General features: G+C 40.7%; 1 protein-coding gene across 2 annotated transcripts in view; it reads right to left on the minus strand.

The window, feature by feature from the left end:
* Positions 1–17,519, minus strand: part of LOC136877580 (BLOC-1-related complex subunit 8 homolog) — a 241,601-nt gene that overhangs the window by 176,709 nt on the left and 47,373 nt on the right. For both annotated transcript variants that reach the window (XM_067151737.2, XM_067151736.2), the window contains one exon: positions 4,755–4,932. In XM_067151737.2, the coding sequence (XP_067007838.1) occupies positions 4,755–4,909 (155 nt within the window). In that variant the 5' untranslated portion in view covers positions 4,910–4,932. The remainder of the gene's footprint in view (positions 1–4,754; positions 4,933–17,519) is intronic.

The following is a 17,519-nucleotide window of genomic DNA, read 5'->3' on the forward strand; positions in this document are numbered from 1 at the left end:
GGAGGTATCTTGCCATCTTTCCAAACTGCATTGAGCACCCTTTGTAGCAACTGTAAACCCTGGACTTCTCCTGCTTTAATTATGCCCATGCCGATTTCATTGATTCCTAAGGATTTCCCTTGCAACATCTTCTCAAGGGCTGCTTATGTTTCTGCCTATGTAAAGGGAGGTTCCTATTTGTAGGTTTCAACAGCTGGTTCTTTTGTTCTCTGATCTGCTTCTCTCCTGTTCGATAGGTGATCAAAATGATTCCTTAGAAACTCTTTGATGTCCTCTTCTTTCCTGGCCAGGTTTCCATTGGAATCTCAATTGCTTTGATGAATTCAACTGAATTCCTTGTGTTTCTGATAACTCTGAACAATAATTTCATATTGCCTAGTGTTGTCTTCCTCCAGTTTTTGAGTAAATTTCTTACAGCTCTTTATCTTCTCCTCTTCTACTACTCGTTTAACTCTCAGTGTCTTGTCACAGTAAACTTGTTAGAGGTCTCTGATCTTCCCCTCATCCCTTACCTGTTCTGGCACGGATTTCTCTCTATCTCGTTCTTTTTGTGTTATTTTCCTTTCCTTTATTGTGGATCTTACTCTTTCATTCCACCAGGATGTCCCTTTTTCCCTAACTCTCGCACTTGTCTTCCCGCAAACCTCTGTTGCTTCTTTTTATCAATGTGTTTTTAAATCTTGTCCACTCTACCTCACCACTCTCCACTTCTCCTGTAGGCAGTTGTCCTCTTATACAGTCCTGATAGTCGGTCCTCTTTGCAGTCTGTTGTAGTTTCCACACCTTAATCTTAGGTAATTTCCTGTTTGTTATCTTTGGTACATTAATGCTTTTCAGATCTTTTAATAATAACTAGTGGTCACTATCGAGGTTCTCACTTGGAATTATCTTGACATCAGTCACAAGTCTACTTCTTTCTTTATCTGTAATGACATAGTCAATGACTGTCTTGCTCTGTTCATCCCAGCTGTAACTGATAAGCTTGTGACCAACTCTTTTGTTGGACCAACTGTTTTTTACTACCAAATAGTTTCTTATGCAGAAGCAGGGGCAGCCATACCTTATGTGCTGAAGTGCTGCAGCACATTGTCTATTTGAAAAATAAATTACTTGAATAATGTTATCTACAATCAAATACAGTGCAATGAAAAAGACGCCAGCCAAAGAATAACAAATCATTCAACTCTCCTCACAACCACGTAACTAGTCGTGCGCTCCACGCCGGGTGCTGGCTGTGCAGATCACAGCTCAGTGCAAAGAGAATGTGTGGCTCAACGCGGCTCAGCGAGAATTTCTAAGCCTTTTGCCAGAGAGCAGGAACTCCGCCTTTTGCGCATGCGTGCCTTACTTCTTCGATAGGCTGTGGAAGGACAGCCAAGACATCACTTCACAGCGAGTCTTTGTTCGACCACATAGAGGCAGCACTGGTCACACCAGCATTTCGACAGAAATGAGAACGTGGCAGGTGACTCAGCGGTAGTATTTAAGAGTGGATCGCTCAAAGCAATTGGGAAACAAAATACTGTAGAAAAATCCATCAGCTGCAGGTCTTTTAATACTCCCAACTTGCCTACTCCATAGCCACATTTGTAAATCGATGAACTAAAAATTTGTACTTTTTATGTTGTCAAAATAAGGACATGATATTGTGATGTCCTATAATTACAAAGTGTCAACTTTATAAATTTTACTAAGTAAACTCGTGTCCTCATCCCGAGGCAGCGCAGCTCTGTTCAGGTAGACCCTCAATGGAGGTGAGCTGCATGTACCATTTTAACCACATACCAGCCCTCCTGCCATTCTTAAATTTCTGGCAGTACCGGGAATCGAACCCGGGCCCCCTGAGGATGGCAACTAATTACACTAACCGTTACACTACGGAAGCGGACATAAATTTCACTGTAACAACATAACATGTAATTTTGCATTACGACGTTGCTAATTTTATTTCAATGATTTTTATAACGTTGCGAACTTCTGTGCGCACGCACACCAAGTGTTCCTGAGTTCGTGAAAGTTTTGTGATTGCACATGTTATTGTGTGTTTAATTAGTTTTGTATGAGGAATGTGTATATGTGTTGGGGTTGTTTGCATGTTTGTTCAGTGTGAAAACTTGGAGAGCCTCTTGAAAACCGCATATGTTTCTAAATATTTTTATTTTTGGACGGGTGATGGGGAGTCTGCCTCTGTGGTATAGTGGTTAGTGTGATTAGCTGCCACCCCCCCCGGATGTCCGGGTTCGATTCCCGGCTCTGCCACGAAATTTGAAAAGTGGTACGAGGGCTGGAACGGGGTCCACTCAGCCTCGGGAGGTCATGTGAGTAGAGGCGGGTTCGATTCCCACCTCAGTCATCCTGGAAGTGGTTTTCCGTGGTTCCCCACTTCTTCTCCATGCAAATGCCGGGATGGTACCTAACTTAAGGCCACGGCTGCTTCCTTCCGTCCTTCTTCCTTGTCCATCCCTTCCAATCTTCCGATCCCCCCCACAAGGCCCCTGTTCAGCATAGCAGGTGAGGCCGTCTGGGCGAGGTACTAGTCATCCTCCCCAGTTGTATCCCCCGATCCAGAGTGTGAAGCTCCAGGACATTGCCCTTGAGGCGGTAGAGGTGGGATCCCTTGCTGAGTCTGAGGGAAAAACCAACCCTGGAGGGTAAACAGATAAAGAAGAAGAAGATGGAGGATGGGTTACAGCACACAACTGATTTTCTGCACCAGCCGCCACTGTGCAGAAGTCTAGGAGATGTTCTCCTTCTGAATTCCTTCTCCCATGGCCATGTGATCCCATCACCTTCTCATAGCCATTCTTGTTTGTCCCGAGCTCTGCGTTGAGATCCCTAATGATCTCATGGTCTCTTTTAGGTCTTCAAGAAACTTGTTCTTTTCATCTTGATTGCAACCCATCTGAGGGGCATACACTTGCACCAGTGTTAGCTTCTCTGTCCCTAGGTGAACTGTTGCCTTTGTAATACTCTCATTGAAGTACTGGATCTCTGTAATACCGTCTTAACTTTTTTGCCAATATGATCCTACTCCATTTCTCATCTCTCTGCTGTTACCATTCCAGTAGAAGGTGTATTTCTTCCTCAACTCTTTCTTCCCTCTATCCTTCCATTCAGTTTCACTCAGTCCTAGGATTGATATTTACCTTCTCTCCATGATGTCCACTAACTCTTCACATTTCCCAGTAAAACTCAGTACATTAATTGTTCCTATTTGAGTGTCTTGTAGTTTGAAAATTTTAAATACTGGCAGTTGTCTGCTCCATGTGTCAGCACAAACTTAAGAAAAAAAAGTGAATAAACAAATTCTTTGGATTCTGAAGAAGAAAGTAAATTGGTCCTCAATGCTTGTGTTCAAAATTCTGACCACCACCTTCAACACAAGCTTCCAGTCTGCCATGTAAAGTTTTTGATACACAAGTTCTAGCATTTCATCAGAAATTTCACCTCCGGCAGCAGTAATACATCATTTCGTATCATCTGGTGTAGTCGGTATGTTCTTGTAACGAGTGTGTCGTTTAGCTTTCCCCAGAGAAAAGAAATATAAAGTTGTCAAATCTGGTGAATGGGCTTGCCAAAGTACAGGTCATCTTCGTCCAAGCCAACAATCTGAAAACAATCTGTGAAGACAAGCTGTAGTACGTCGTGGATTATACGCAGAACAGCCATCGTGGTAATACATATTCCTCCCAGTCTGCAGTGGAACGTCTTCTCACATTTGTGGAAGTTGATCTCTTAGGAGGTTGAGATGATTTTTAGAATTTAATGTTCTTTCTATAAAAGAAGGGCCTAAGAGATAGTGATTCACTGTTCCACACCACACATTTAAACTCCATGGATGCTGACATTCCACCCGATGAAGCCAATGGTGTTGTTTACGGACCAATAGTGCATGTTTCAGAGGTTTAGTTGACCCTGATTTGTAAATGATGCTTCATCACTTAACAAGATACATGATAAATCTCATGTATCTTGTCTTAACGCGATTGCATGGAAACTAACGTGGAGATCTACAGCAATAGCAGCTAGAACGTTCATGTCACCCTCTTCTGCGGTCACTAATTTGTTTGTTACGTTTTCAAGGTGTTATTTACTACCAGTTTCACATAATTGATTGAAGAGGTTCACAAATAATTGTTAAGATGGATTACATCTATTCAGTATTGCGATACTGTTTTGTGTACAGAGCACAAGATTCTTCCTACATTCTCCATACACTGTTAACATGTCAGCTTTTTCAGCATTAGTAAATTCCATCTTCCACCACATCCTAGTTTTTAAACTATTACAGAGTAACTGACAAGGAAGTCACAATGCAATCAGTGTACTGTGAAGGAAACAAACATAGGAACATCATAGCCTCGTAACTAAGTAGTTGAATGGAGCAGACAACTGTCTATATTTACAATTTTCAAACTACAATAGCTCGTAAACTACTTGTATTAGAATCCATTTTAAAAAAACAACACACAGACATTGTAATTGACTCTACTTTTATTTTGGTAATGTCAATAGGCATTGTTCCATTTGAAAAAAAAAGCTTTCTAAAATAAACACAAGTTCTAATACTGTAATTATTAAAATCTGTGTATGAGCTACACTAATGAGCCCTTGGTTACACATCATTTCTGTGAAAACACCACATCAATAACACCTATTTGAGAAATATTTGGGTTGCAAATTTTAGGAGATTCACCCTGTATAACCTTTAAGGGGTTAATTATCATACTTGATTTACAACCAGTTTTACTCACCCCACAGCATATTCAACATCATAGCATCGCCCTTGAAGTTCATGATGCAACTTGGTAACCTCCACTCTTTTCTCTACCATGGGAGGGAGAGCTTTCCGCACATGTTCCTGCAGGCGGTAGAAGGCAAGAGAAGGTTCATTTGCCACAATGTGCATGTTCTCTGATATTCTTTCCGTCGCTATAAGAAAAGACCAAATAAAAAATAAGATCTAAAATAGAGCTATGTAAAATATATTTGCAAATAGGGCAGCCAAAGTGAGCGACTAGCTAACAGGATCCTATTAAATGTAAGAGAGACTGGATAAAACATTGTCTCTGTTGTTTAACGGAACAATTTCTTACATTACCGGTAATATAAATCCTCTAGGTAACAAAGTGTGATGCTTGCTGGAACACCAACCTGCTTGGGAAAAGTTGGGGATGTCTTTCGGTGTCTACTATCCAAGATGATTGATATTTGAGTTAAACAGCCTGCAAGATTACTCACTACAAATATGTTGTGTGTAGGCTAATATTTTAATAGCCAATTGTTTGCTACATATGAGTGCTGGAATTTGGGAGTGGTGATAGCCTATAGAGCGTTCCAATCTTAAATTGCAGTACAGCAGTAATGGGATAATTCCGTCTCTTTCCTTCTCCCATGTTTTGCGGGTAGCGCTGTACTACTCTAATGCAGCGGGTTTGCCAAATATCCGTAAATTAGAATGTTATCGGTTAAAATGGGTGAATATCGTGTTATGAACAGAATTTTAAGGCACATTTGATGCCGTTAACAAAAAAATGTAAAAAAATAATTTAGTGTGAAAATGGTAATATAATGGAAAGTTACGTCAAATGCAAAAATCTTCATTGCATAGAACTTATCATGTCATAATTCCTATTTTATATTCATTATTTTCCTAATTTTTTCACTGCTTGTGAAGAAACATTTCAGCTCGATGTAGATAGGTTTATTTTTAAACTTAAGTGATAACAAAATGCAGCATATGCATTTATTTTCTGTCATGTTCAGGGATTTTTATGTGCAGACACGAAAAAGTCAGTCGCTGGCCAGCGTCTTCCCTATTGAATTTGCATGGGGTGTCAAAGCGAGGCAAATGGACTTTAGATATGGAAGTTATTTTTAAAACAATCCCGAAGTTCTTATCTTGCTTAGTTCTTAATTTCTGACAGGAAGAATGTCTTCTTGAATTTTGGTTTTGCGCCTGACTCGGCTGTCTGTCTGTCTGTCTGTCTGTCTGTCTGTCTGTCTGTAGTACCGGTAGTGATCTCCCAAACATGCGTTTTTAACATTTCCAGACAGTCGCATGCAGTGCAGTGCTCATTTTGTCAGTAGTATGTATAATAGTGATTAAATACATGTCAGTGGCATATGTACAATTCTTGAGGGCAAGTGTATTTTGTTTGTGTGGTTCGGGAGTTCGTGCTCGTGCGTGGGGATCTTAGTTCGAAGAAAAGTGCAGAAGGATCATGGCGTGGTTAAAGCGAATCAAATGGTCTTCGGATAGGAAGTTATTTTTAAATCATACCTCAAGTCCTTACCTCGTTATCTCTTAATTTATGACAGGGAGAACGTCTTGTATGTTTACGTTTCACGAGTGACTCAGCTGGCTGGCCAGTAATGATCTCCCAAACATTGAGCTTTTAAATATACTGACAGCCGTGTGCAGTGGTGTTCATTTAATCAGTATTATAAGATTGATTAAGTAAAGATCAGTGATAAATGTATAGTTCTTGAGGACAAGTGGATTATGTTTGTTGTGTTTGTGTAGTCTGTTGAGTTGAGTTGTGAGTTCATGCTCGTGCGGGGGGTTCTTAGATCGAAGATAAAGTGCAGAAGGATGTACAATGGATCGTCAAATTAAAAAGAAACGTTCCGTAGGTAAACTCAGGGGAAAGGAACGCAATATTATAATGAGTGTCCTGGATTATTTCTTAAAGACTATGAATGTGACTAGTGCAGTCAGCGAAATAGCTGAAGCTACAGGTTGTTCCGAAAGAACAATCTATGCTATAAGGAAGGAACACACACATGGTCCTTTGCGAACTCCCACAAAAAAGAGAAGGACGGCAGAAAAATGCAAGGACAATTAAATATGATGAAATTATGCGTAGTGGAGTGCGTCGGGTAATTTACTCTCTTTTATTTGCTAACATCCCACAGACACTGAACGTGATTTTGAGTCGGGTAAATGGAGAAGATTCTTTGCCACGATTTTCCAAAACTACTTTGTATCGCTTCTTACATGATATAGGCTTCCGCTATTTAAGACGGGGTAATAAAGCAGCTTTCATTGAAACCGATGAAATTACTAATTGGAGGCACAGATATCTCAGGGAGATAAAATGTTTGAGGGCACAAAATAAAGCTATAATTTACACAGATGAATCGTGGGTAAATATTGGGCAGACAGTGACAAAAGAATGGAAGGATACGACAGTGAAAAGTGCACGGCAGGCCGCCATTGAAGAGGTGAGTTCGGGACTTAGGCCACCGAAAAGCTGAGGACCGCGATTCGCCTTAATCCACGCAGGTAATGAACATGGTTTTTTTCCAAATGCTGAACTAACATTTTTATGCCATAAAAACACGGCGGATGCCCACAAGGAAATGACTGGTGAATTTTACGAGAAGTGGTTTACGGAACAACTGTTGCCGAACACTCCCGAAGGTGCCGTGATTGTGCTGGATAATGCCGCTTATCATTCCCGTAAGTTGGAACCTTTGCCGGTGACTTCTTGGCGAAAAAATGACATCGTACAGTGGTTACGTAAAAAGCAAATATTTTTTGAGGACGGGATGCTCAAGCGAGAATTGTTGCACATCGCTTCTCAGCATAGAGCTCTATATAATAAGCAGAGAATAGATGAAATGGCAAAAGTGGCAGGTCGGCAGGTTCTACGTCTCCCGCCTTATCACTGCGAGTTAAACCCTATTGAGATGGTGTGGTCCCAGGTGTAAAACTACATCCGGTATCATAACGTATCATTCAAGAAAAATGATATGGAAAATTTAATAACCGTTGCATATAAGAACATTACAGTGGACAATTGGGCAAATTACGTGAACGAAGTAAAGAAAAATGAAGGAGATTTGTGGAAAGCAGACGAATTACAGGACGATGTCGACGATGAACAGTTTTTAATAAGACTTTCTTCATCGTCCGGATCATCCTCAAGTTCATCTCCCGAACCCAGTTCGTCCAAAGCGGGAGCATCAGGCCTTGCAGTAATGATAGAAGTTGTACGTCCATTATCTGAGAGCAACAACAGTGATTAAGGTATGTTGTATTTATTTTACCATGCTACAAATATCAATTTATGAATGAATTAACTTAAAATTACAAAATTATAAACGAAAAATGTGGAACTGTGACGCACTGTTTGAGTCACACTCGAGCGTGATCTTCACGAGTCAATTTCGCAACAGCGCGCTCCATCTACGCTGTACTGCAATTTAACCTGGATCCGCCCAAGATTGAATTTTTTGAGAATAAAATTGTAACTTTTAGCGTTGGATACAGTGCGCGCGGTTACAATAATAAGAGTCCAAGAAGACTGTGTAGTTTGCCGTGCCATATATGGCACGCTGGGCGGATTCAGGTTAAGGTTGGAACGCTCTATACCTCTTTTTTCCCTGAATTAAGAAAAAAAGGATATACTGTATTTCCAGATAAATAGCCTGCAAGATCACCTGAAACAATGTCTTGTGTGTAGGCTATTATTTTAATATCCAATTGTTTGCTACTTTGAGTGTTGGTATTTGAGAGCAGTCTTCTTTTTTTTTCTTTTTCTCCTACACAATAAATCTAAAGCAGTCCATTTGAGAGTTGTAAGTGATGAAACAGGTACTGTCAACAATTTTAAATATTCAAAGAGCTTCGTTTTCTCTGTCAATACCATAAAACAGAAAACCAGCAACCGTATACAAGGAACCGTTCAGTTCTACCACTCAATTCATCAAATGCTTTGGGGGATGAAATATTTTCACTACTTCCAAGTTCACCCTGTACAAAACATATCCTGTAACAATCTTGACTTATGGACCACAAACAGGCCTGGCAAACCTAAAAATGTCAGGGTAAAAAAAAAAAACAAGAGTTGACCAAGGGAGGTCAGAGATAGGAAAGATGAAAGTGAGGAGACTGGCACAAGTGGAAGCAATGCCAGATTCAGTTATGGGAACCATGGTTACCAACCCATGCTTTGAAGTAGAGAGCCCCTGGTCCCCCTTTAAGTTGCCTCTTACAACAGGCATGTACTGTTGATGCATTCTACCACCCCCACCAACAGGGGACCATACAAGAAAGATCTGTCAGATCTGGTGACTACCGAAAGCTAAGCGAGTAATCTGCAACAGAATATCCTGTCTTAAAGTTCAGCCCAGCAAACCAGCAGGAGAGAAAATGCATCCAGTTTCAAGAATAAAAAGATTTTGTTAAGAAGGAAGCCATACTTTCCAGTGTCAACTCAGTTAAATGTAACTTAAAAGCTTTCCAGTCTGTCGAACACACAAGTTAAATATAAATATTATACTACAATATACCTGTAAAAAAAAAAAAGTACATTATTAAACAAGGAATAAACATACACACTATTAAACAAAGAACAACAAGTTTCGTTCTTGAAAGAACATCATCAGTTTCTAACAAGTTACATTCAAATATTTAGAATATTTATGTTTACTTCTGTTTAATACTTAGGAACTTGAAATCTGGAACTTATCTTAATGATGTTCTCCTTTGTCTCTACTCCAGCATTTACTGCAGTAAATGCAACATAGTTTCTGTTAGGCAAGTACTGTATATGAATGAATGATATGGGCAGATTTGGCAGTTGAAGGAATTAGGACAAGAATTGTCTCAGTGTATTCACCATATGAGGGTGCAGATGAGGAGGAAGTTATCAAGTTTTATGAAACACTGAGTGACATCATAGAGTCAACAGCAAGGACATGATAGTGCTAATGGGCAATTTCAATGTGAGAGTTGGAAACAGAACTGACAGATATGAGAAGGCGATGGATAAAATTGGGGAAGATATCGAAGCTAACAGGAATGGGAAGTGTTAACTGGACTTCTGTGCGAGTATGGGATTAGCAGTTACGAATACATTCTTCAAGCATAAGGCTATTCACTGCTACACATGGAAGGGTAGGGATATCACATGCATTATAGGCTATGTTTTTTGTTGTTGTTTTTTGCTAGCTGCCTTACGTCGCACCAACAGAGATAGGCCTTATGGCGACAATGGGACAGGAAAGGACTAGGAATGGGAAGGAAGCAGCCGTGGCCTGAATTAAGGTACAGCCCCAGCATTTGCCTAGTGTGAAAATGGGAAACCACGGAAAACCATCTTCAGGCTGCCGACAGTGGGGTTCAAACCCATTACCTCCCGGATTGCAAGCTCGCAGCTGCGTGCTCCTAACCGCACGGCCAACTCACCTGGTACTATACCTGTTACCAAGCTTTTAGGAAAACGCAGACTACAATGGTTTGAACATGTTTTCACGATGGGCAGAACGAAAATAGCAAGGAATTACTTTGACAGAGAAGTGAAAGGGGAGAGGCCAGTTGGGAGGCCAAGGAATCGATGGAGAGACACAGTGAAATCTGAGATCAGTAAGAGGAATGCCAAGTGGGAGGACATACAGGAACAGAAACTGTACTTTGATAGGAAGAAGAAGCGAGCGCTTGTACACCATACCCGGGAAACTGGAGCTGGAAAAAGATGATGATCATCATCATAACAGACTTTAAATGTAGGAAATCTGTTAAGAATCTGCAAGTATTCAGGGGATCTTTTGATGATACATGTTAAGCCTTGGGCACCCCTTCCCCCCCCCCCGCTAGTGTTATTTGACAGAAGTAGGCTATGTGCCAACACAGGGTCTCACCCTCTCCCTACCTTATCATCACCATCATCACCATTACAAACCCAGGCATGAAAGTTGCCCACAAGCATCAACTAGAATCACCACCACCACCACCACCACCACTTGGTAATGCACAGAGATCCACGATCCTAATATTATGAGAATTTGAGTCCATTGTTTTGATAGGCCCACTGCTTTCTTCTTCACGGTCTTTATGTCCATCATTTTCAAAAACAATTTCTTTTGAAACTTTAGCATTACTCCCTTCTTTTTTTCTTACACTTATTTTCTTCTTTCAGAGCGTTGTCCTGGCTGATGTTCTTTGTTCTTTTAGTATTTATTGTACTTCTTCAGACAAAAGCACTTTTCCAGGACAGTTTCTAAAAATTGGTGATACCAGTTAAACTATGCACTGTCTTTCTTACTTCCCTAGGGCACAATGGGGTAATTTGGGTACAGTATAAGTTACAATTTAATGAATAAAGCTTTACCTAATCTTCATATATACATGCCAATTAAGTATGTATTGTCTACTTTGTACATCCACAAATTCACTGCAGTAACTTAGTACCTCAGTATGAAGATACAGAGGTCCATCAAACTGATCCTGATGATCAATCAAATCAAATAGAATATAATATATTTATTTATCACCTACAGGATGTCCCAATTACAGATGATGTAATAGAAAATTAAATAAAAAATTAAATTAAGTAATTAAATTTAAAAAAATAAATAACATACATACAAATATACATATACATACAAGCAGATATAAATCTTCACATGTTTTATACAGATTATTCACGTAATTTACAAAATTATAACGTTCCATCCTTGAGAAGAACTTTACGAATTGCAGTGGAAGGGTGGTGAAAAATGTCGAGTGACCCTTCCAGCTGATTTATTGTCCTAAGGGCTTGCATGAGCCAAGAATTTTCATGCGCAACCGTCCTACATTTCGACATTCGTTGAATGGAAGGAAAGTTAAATTCATCATTATATTTCATGCAGACAATGCTGAATATAACACAGCTGTTGATTTGTGTAGTTTTCTGCACAGTAGCAAAAACCTTTTACCAGGTCCTAAACACCCAGCTACTGAGTATTATGAGGCCAGGAAAAAAAAAACCATAGGCTCGCTAGTAGAAATAAAACTTTTAGTAAATCCTCCAATTCTAAACAGGCATCAAAAACAGCTCATGAGAAATTCAGAAGCAAATATAATTATGATCTTACTCAATACAACTTTCATAACCAATGTAGGAAGGCAGAAAGACACGTTCTCGAACCATCATCCAAATCTTGTGAAATCAAAATTCCAGAAATATTTGATGAGTTTGAAAAGGCTTTCTCAGTTTACAAAAGAAAGAAAGAAAGAAAGAAAGAATTACCCTCCTAAAATCACTGAAACTAAATGTATCCAGTTAAACGTTTTATTTAGTAGCATCATTTCCAATGAAGATAATGCTAAAACAACATGCTACACAAATGCGGACACAGCTCCAGGGCCTGGCTGGGTTCTCGTAAGAGTAATTAAGGATGTAACAGCTTGTGAAATAATAGCTATGACTGCTACTAGAAGGGAAAGTACCAACCTGTTTTAAAATGGCTAGGACAATAATTCTATTGCATAAGAAGGACAAAAGTAACATTCGGTCAAACTGAAGACCTATTACCATTTACTCTATCGTTAGGAGCGTAATAGAAATAGTTTTAGATAGTAAATTGAGTTCTTTTGTCAATTTCAGTGAACATCAGAGGGGTTTGTGTAGTCAATCAGGGACCCTTGTAAATACATCCATTCTTGCAGGGCTGTTGAAGTCAACAAAGGAGAGAAATCACGATACAACAATAGTCTTTACTGATATAACAAAAACATTTGATAGCTTAGGACACACACATTTAAAATCAACACTATTCACAGAAGGAATTCCAACTAAACTAAGAAATCTAACAATAGAACTGCAAACTGGTAACACTATGCAAGTATACACACACAAAGGAAAAACTACTCATAAATCCATCTGTATATAAAAAGTTGTCATGAAAGGTTCTCTCTCCCATCACCAATGTTACACAATCTGACCACTAATTATGTTTTTAATGAATTAGTTGAGGAAGGCCTCACATCAAAATAGGGTGTATAACTCATGTCTAATTTGCCTTCACTTACTATAAAAGGGTTCGCTGATAATACGGTTATCACTGAAAAGAATCTAGAGGCAGCATGTGAACTAACCTGCATAGTTTTATGGCTGTTTTGAGAGATAGGCTAGGAAATAAACTCCAAAAATTGTGTTGGAGTCAGTGGCGAAGCATGCTAGTATCCACTGTTACCACTGGTAACAGTTTGAAACTATAAAAATGAAATATTATTTAATATTAATATTTTTGTTTCTTCACCTGGACGTGTCGCGAGAACTCTATTGCAGCAGTTTGCCACCGTTAAAGCTCAGCGAGAGGCTGTTACCACTCCATGCAGTGGTTACGCTTTGAATCTCTTCTATTGTACCTACGATAAGCAGGGCCCCTTTCCCTTTGACACTGAGATGTACCCTGCTATATTCTCCGGTCATGTTACCACAGTGGAAAGTGGAAACAAAAGCTTATAACGTCGGTGCTAGCTGTTCTGTCCGTTCGTTCTGCCGCACTCAACAGTGCATTGTTATATTATTGTGTTATTGTTTTCTATTATAATATGATGTGACTTCTCTTGTCAAAGTGTGAATTTATATTTAGTTTATGTTAGGTAAGGATAGCCTATAGGACTGCACAACGTATTAAACATTAAAATGAGTGTTGTCACTGCCACCTCAAAAATAAGCGAGTTGGCGGGCCCAGAATGTTCATGCATAATGAAATAGGCCATTTTCATTAAGAACTTTTGAACAAAAGAAAAACATAATTCAAAAAGGTAAACCCATGCCTTCTCTCAAAAATGTATTCAAGTAATCGAAAAGAACAGTACGATATTTTCATAACTAACTGTACTGTTGGCCATGCATTCTATTTTCCTTCGAAAATAATACTTGGAATAAAGACGGTGTGGACAATTTAGATAGGTTAATTCAGAGTTTTAAAGAGACGCCATGAGGTGTCTCAAGCACACATCAACGCTGTTGCCGATATGATTCAGTTCAGAAGGTCCAGAATAGAGTTCTGTTTAAGTACAACTTACAGAAAGAAAGTTGACGAGCATAATAAACTAGTAAAAAAATAAGATATATATTGACAGCACTTTAATAGATAATGTGTGTTTTCTTTCAAAGCAAGGATTACCTTTCAGGGGTCATCAAGAAACTAAAGAATCCGATAACAGAGGTAATTACAGGGAGTTACGAGGGGGAGGGTCAAATATAAACGGGATTTTATCTTTTTATTTAAATTCATTTATTGAAAAACACAAGGCAATTACAATTTATTTTTCCACATAGCTTCCTGCTTTGGGAATGCATTTGTCCCATCATATGGGCAGCCCTCTGATGCATTCATCGTAAAAAGAACAGGGTCGTGTCACCAGCCATTTGCACAAGAAGTCTTCCAAACTCTCGTCATCTTCAAACCGTTGCCCTCCTAGGGCTTCTTTAAGCGGTCCGAACAAATGGAAATCGCAGGCGATAAGTCCGGGCTGTAATGAGGATGATCAAGTGTAGTCCAGTGCATTTCCTGTAGCTTGGAGACAGAGCTGTAGTATGGGCCCGCGCATTGTCGCACTGTCGCATTGCGATGATTGCTTGACAGCTCCCATAACTGATTCTGACTTGTTCTGCAATTTCTGATACGATCGTCGTCAATAATGTTTTTAACTTCATGAATGTTTTTGTTTGTAATGCTGGTCCAAAGACAGCGATCGTATTGCTGATTTTCCACGCAGTCTTGTCCTTTTGTGAACTTTTTATGCCAGGCAAACACACACATCCCTGAGAATGTTTGATTATAAGTTACGAAATTGATGGTAATGTTTGATCACCAAACTGTGCAGTCAATCTCCAGCAAATTTCCGCTGCTGTAACTCCTTCACGAGCAAGAAATGTTATAATTATGCATTGGGCATTGGAGGGGTGCACCTGTTGCTCCGACGTCATGAGCGTTACTGACGAAACGGCGGGAAATATCTAACACTATGCTCTTTCCACTCCTAACAGTCCCGCCTAAGCATAGCAGAAGCGCAGGGAGAGTCCTACCACCTGTTGACGTTCAGGAACAAAAATCCTGTTTATATTTTATCAACCTTCGTACTTGCATTAATTGCTAAGAAAGATGCTTATTTCAGCACCACTTAGAAACACCTACAGTTTTCTCAGGACTTTCATCTGATATACAAAATATTATTGAAGCCATAGTTACTTTGATGACCAGCGAAATTAAAGACAAGGTTAAGAAAGCAAACTTTATTTCCATTATTTTGGAGGAAAGTACAGACGTTTCTAACAGAGCACAGCTTCTGACTGTATTTAGATATGTTAGTCCTGAAGCCGAAATTCAAGAGAGATTTTGGAGATTCAGTGATGTAAGCGGTGACCGTTCTGCTGTTTCTCTCTCTAAACATCTCTTTGGAGTGTTACAAGAATTTCAGTGTGGTGAAAAGTTAGTAGCAGAAACATTTGATGGTGCAGCAGTGATGGCAGGACAGCACAGTGAGTTGCAGATGTTAGTCAGGGATAAATACACTGACTGACAGAGCAAATGCAACACCAAGAAGGAGTGGTCAGAACTTTATGCCAATTGCAGGGTAGACTGACGTCACTGAGGTATGCTCATGATGTGAAATGCGCCGCTGTGCTGCGCACGTAGCGAACGATAAATGGGACACGGCGTTGGCGAATGGCCCACTTCGTACCGTGATTTCTCAGCCGACAGTCATTGTAGAACGTGTTGTCGTGTGCCACAGGACACGTGTATAGCTAAGAATGCCAGGCCGCCATCAACGGAGGCATTTCCAGCAGACAGACGACTTTACTAGGGGTATGGTGATCGGGGTGATCGGGCTGAGAAGGGCAGGTTGGTCGCTTCGTCAAATCGCAGCCGATACCCATAGGGATGTGTCCACAGTGTAGCGCCTGTGGCGAAGATGGTTGGCGCAGGGACATGTGGCACGTGCGAGGGGTCCAGGCGCAGCCCAAGTGACGTCAGCACGCGAGGATCGGCGCATCCGCCGCCAAGCGGTGGCAGCCCCGCACGCCACGTCAACCGCCATTCTTCAGCATGTGCAAGACACCCTGGCTGTTCCAATATCGACCAGAACAATTTCCCGTCGATTGGTTGAAGGAGGCCTGCACTCCCGGCGTCCGCTCAGAAGACTACCATTGACTCCACAGCATAGACGTGCACGCCTGGCATGGTGCCGGGTCAAACTGACTTGGATGAGGGAATGGCGGAACGTCGTGTTCTCCGATGAGTCACGCTTCTGTTCTGTCAGTGATAGTCACTGCAGACGAGTGTGGCGTCGGCGTGGAGAAAGGTCAAATCCGGCAGTAACTGTGGAGCGCCCTACCGCTAGACAACGCGGCATCATGGTTTGGGGCGCTATTGCGTATGATTCCACGTCACCTCTAGTGCGTATTCAAGGCACGTTAAATGCCCACCGCTACGTGCAGCATGTGCTGCGGCCGGTGGCACTCCCGTACCTTCAGGGCCTGCCCAATGCTCTGTTTCAGCAGGATAATGCCCGCCCACACACTGCTCGCATCTCCCAACAGGCTCTACGAGGTGTACAGATGCTTCCGTGGCCAGCGTACTCTCCGGATCTCTCACCAATTGAACACGTGTGGGATCTCATTGGACGCCGTTTGCAAACTCTGCCCCAGCCTCGTACGGACGACCAACTGTGGCAAATGGTTGACAGAGAATGGAGAACCATCCCTCAGGACACCATCCGCACTCTTATTGACTCTGTACCTCGACGTGTTTCTCCGTGCATCGCCGCTCGCGGTGGTCCTACATCCTACTGAGTCGATGCCGTGCGCATTGTGTAACCTGCATATCGGTTTGAAATAAACATTAATTATTCGTCTGTGCCGTCTCTGTTTTTTCCCCAACTTTCATCCCTTTCGAACCACTCCTTCTTGGTGTTGCATTTGCTCTGTCAGTCAGTGTATGACCAGACTATATTTTTTCACTGCTATGGTCATAAGCTCAACTTGGTATTACAACAATCTGTTAACCACATCAAGGAATGCAAAGTATTCTTTCAGACCTTGTCCAGGTTAGCAGGGGTTTTTCATCACCCCCTAAAAGGGCTACAGCTCTTGACAAAGTAATACAGAAACGATTACCAACAGTAGCACCTAACCAATGGATATATGCTGGTAGGCTCGTTGAAGTTGGGTCGTCTCTCTATACCTATCTCCTTGAATTCTTCAGAGAAATGAAAGATAACACAGATGAATGGGACGATGGAACGAGAATTCAGGCTAAGGATTACTATGTTACCCTGAACGACTTTGATTTCTATTTCCTATTAAAGTTATTTGCTGAAGCACTTCCTCAATCTGATGTTTTATATCAGATCCTTCAGAAGAAAATATGTGATATTGCCTTCTGCTCCAAAGAGATCCAGCAATTTAAAGTGCTTTTGCAGACAACCATTAAATATTTTTGAAATTATGTGGTCAAAGTTGCAAGACAATGAAGGGAGGCAAGTTTACCCTCAAAAGTGCCAGAGAATTGATTTTATAGGAACTAAGAAAACACTGTATCTCTGATTGTATTTGGATATAATTGACATCATATCCGTGCAACTATCAGATAGATTTTTCTGATATTAACAAGCTGGAGCTCCTTCAGTTAATTGATATAGACCAGTTCAACAATTTCACGAAGGAGTTCCCATACAGTGCCTATCAGACATTAGTGAAGACCTATGGACAAAATTTTGACTGCATGAA

This window comes from Anabrus simplex, chromosome 7, assembly GCF_040414725.1.
Source record: "Anabrus simplex isolate iqAnaSimp1 chromosome 7, ASM4041472v1, whole genome shotgun sequence".
In the NCBI taxonomy this organism is placed as follows: domain Eukaryota; kingdom Metazoa; phylum Arthropoda; class Insecta; order Orthoptera; family Tettigoniidae; genus Anabrus; species Anabrus simplex.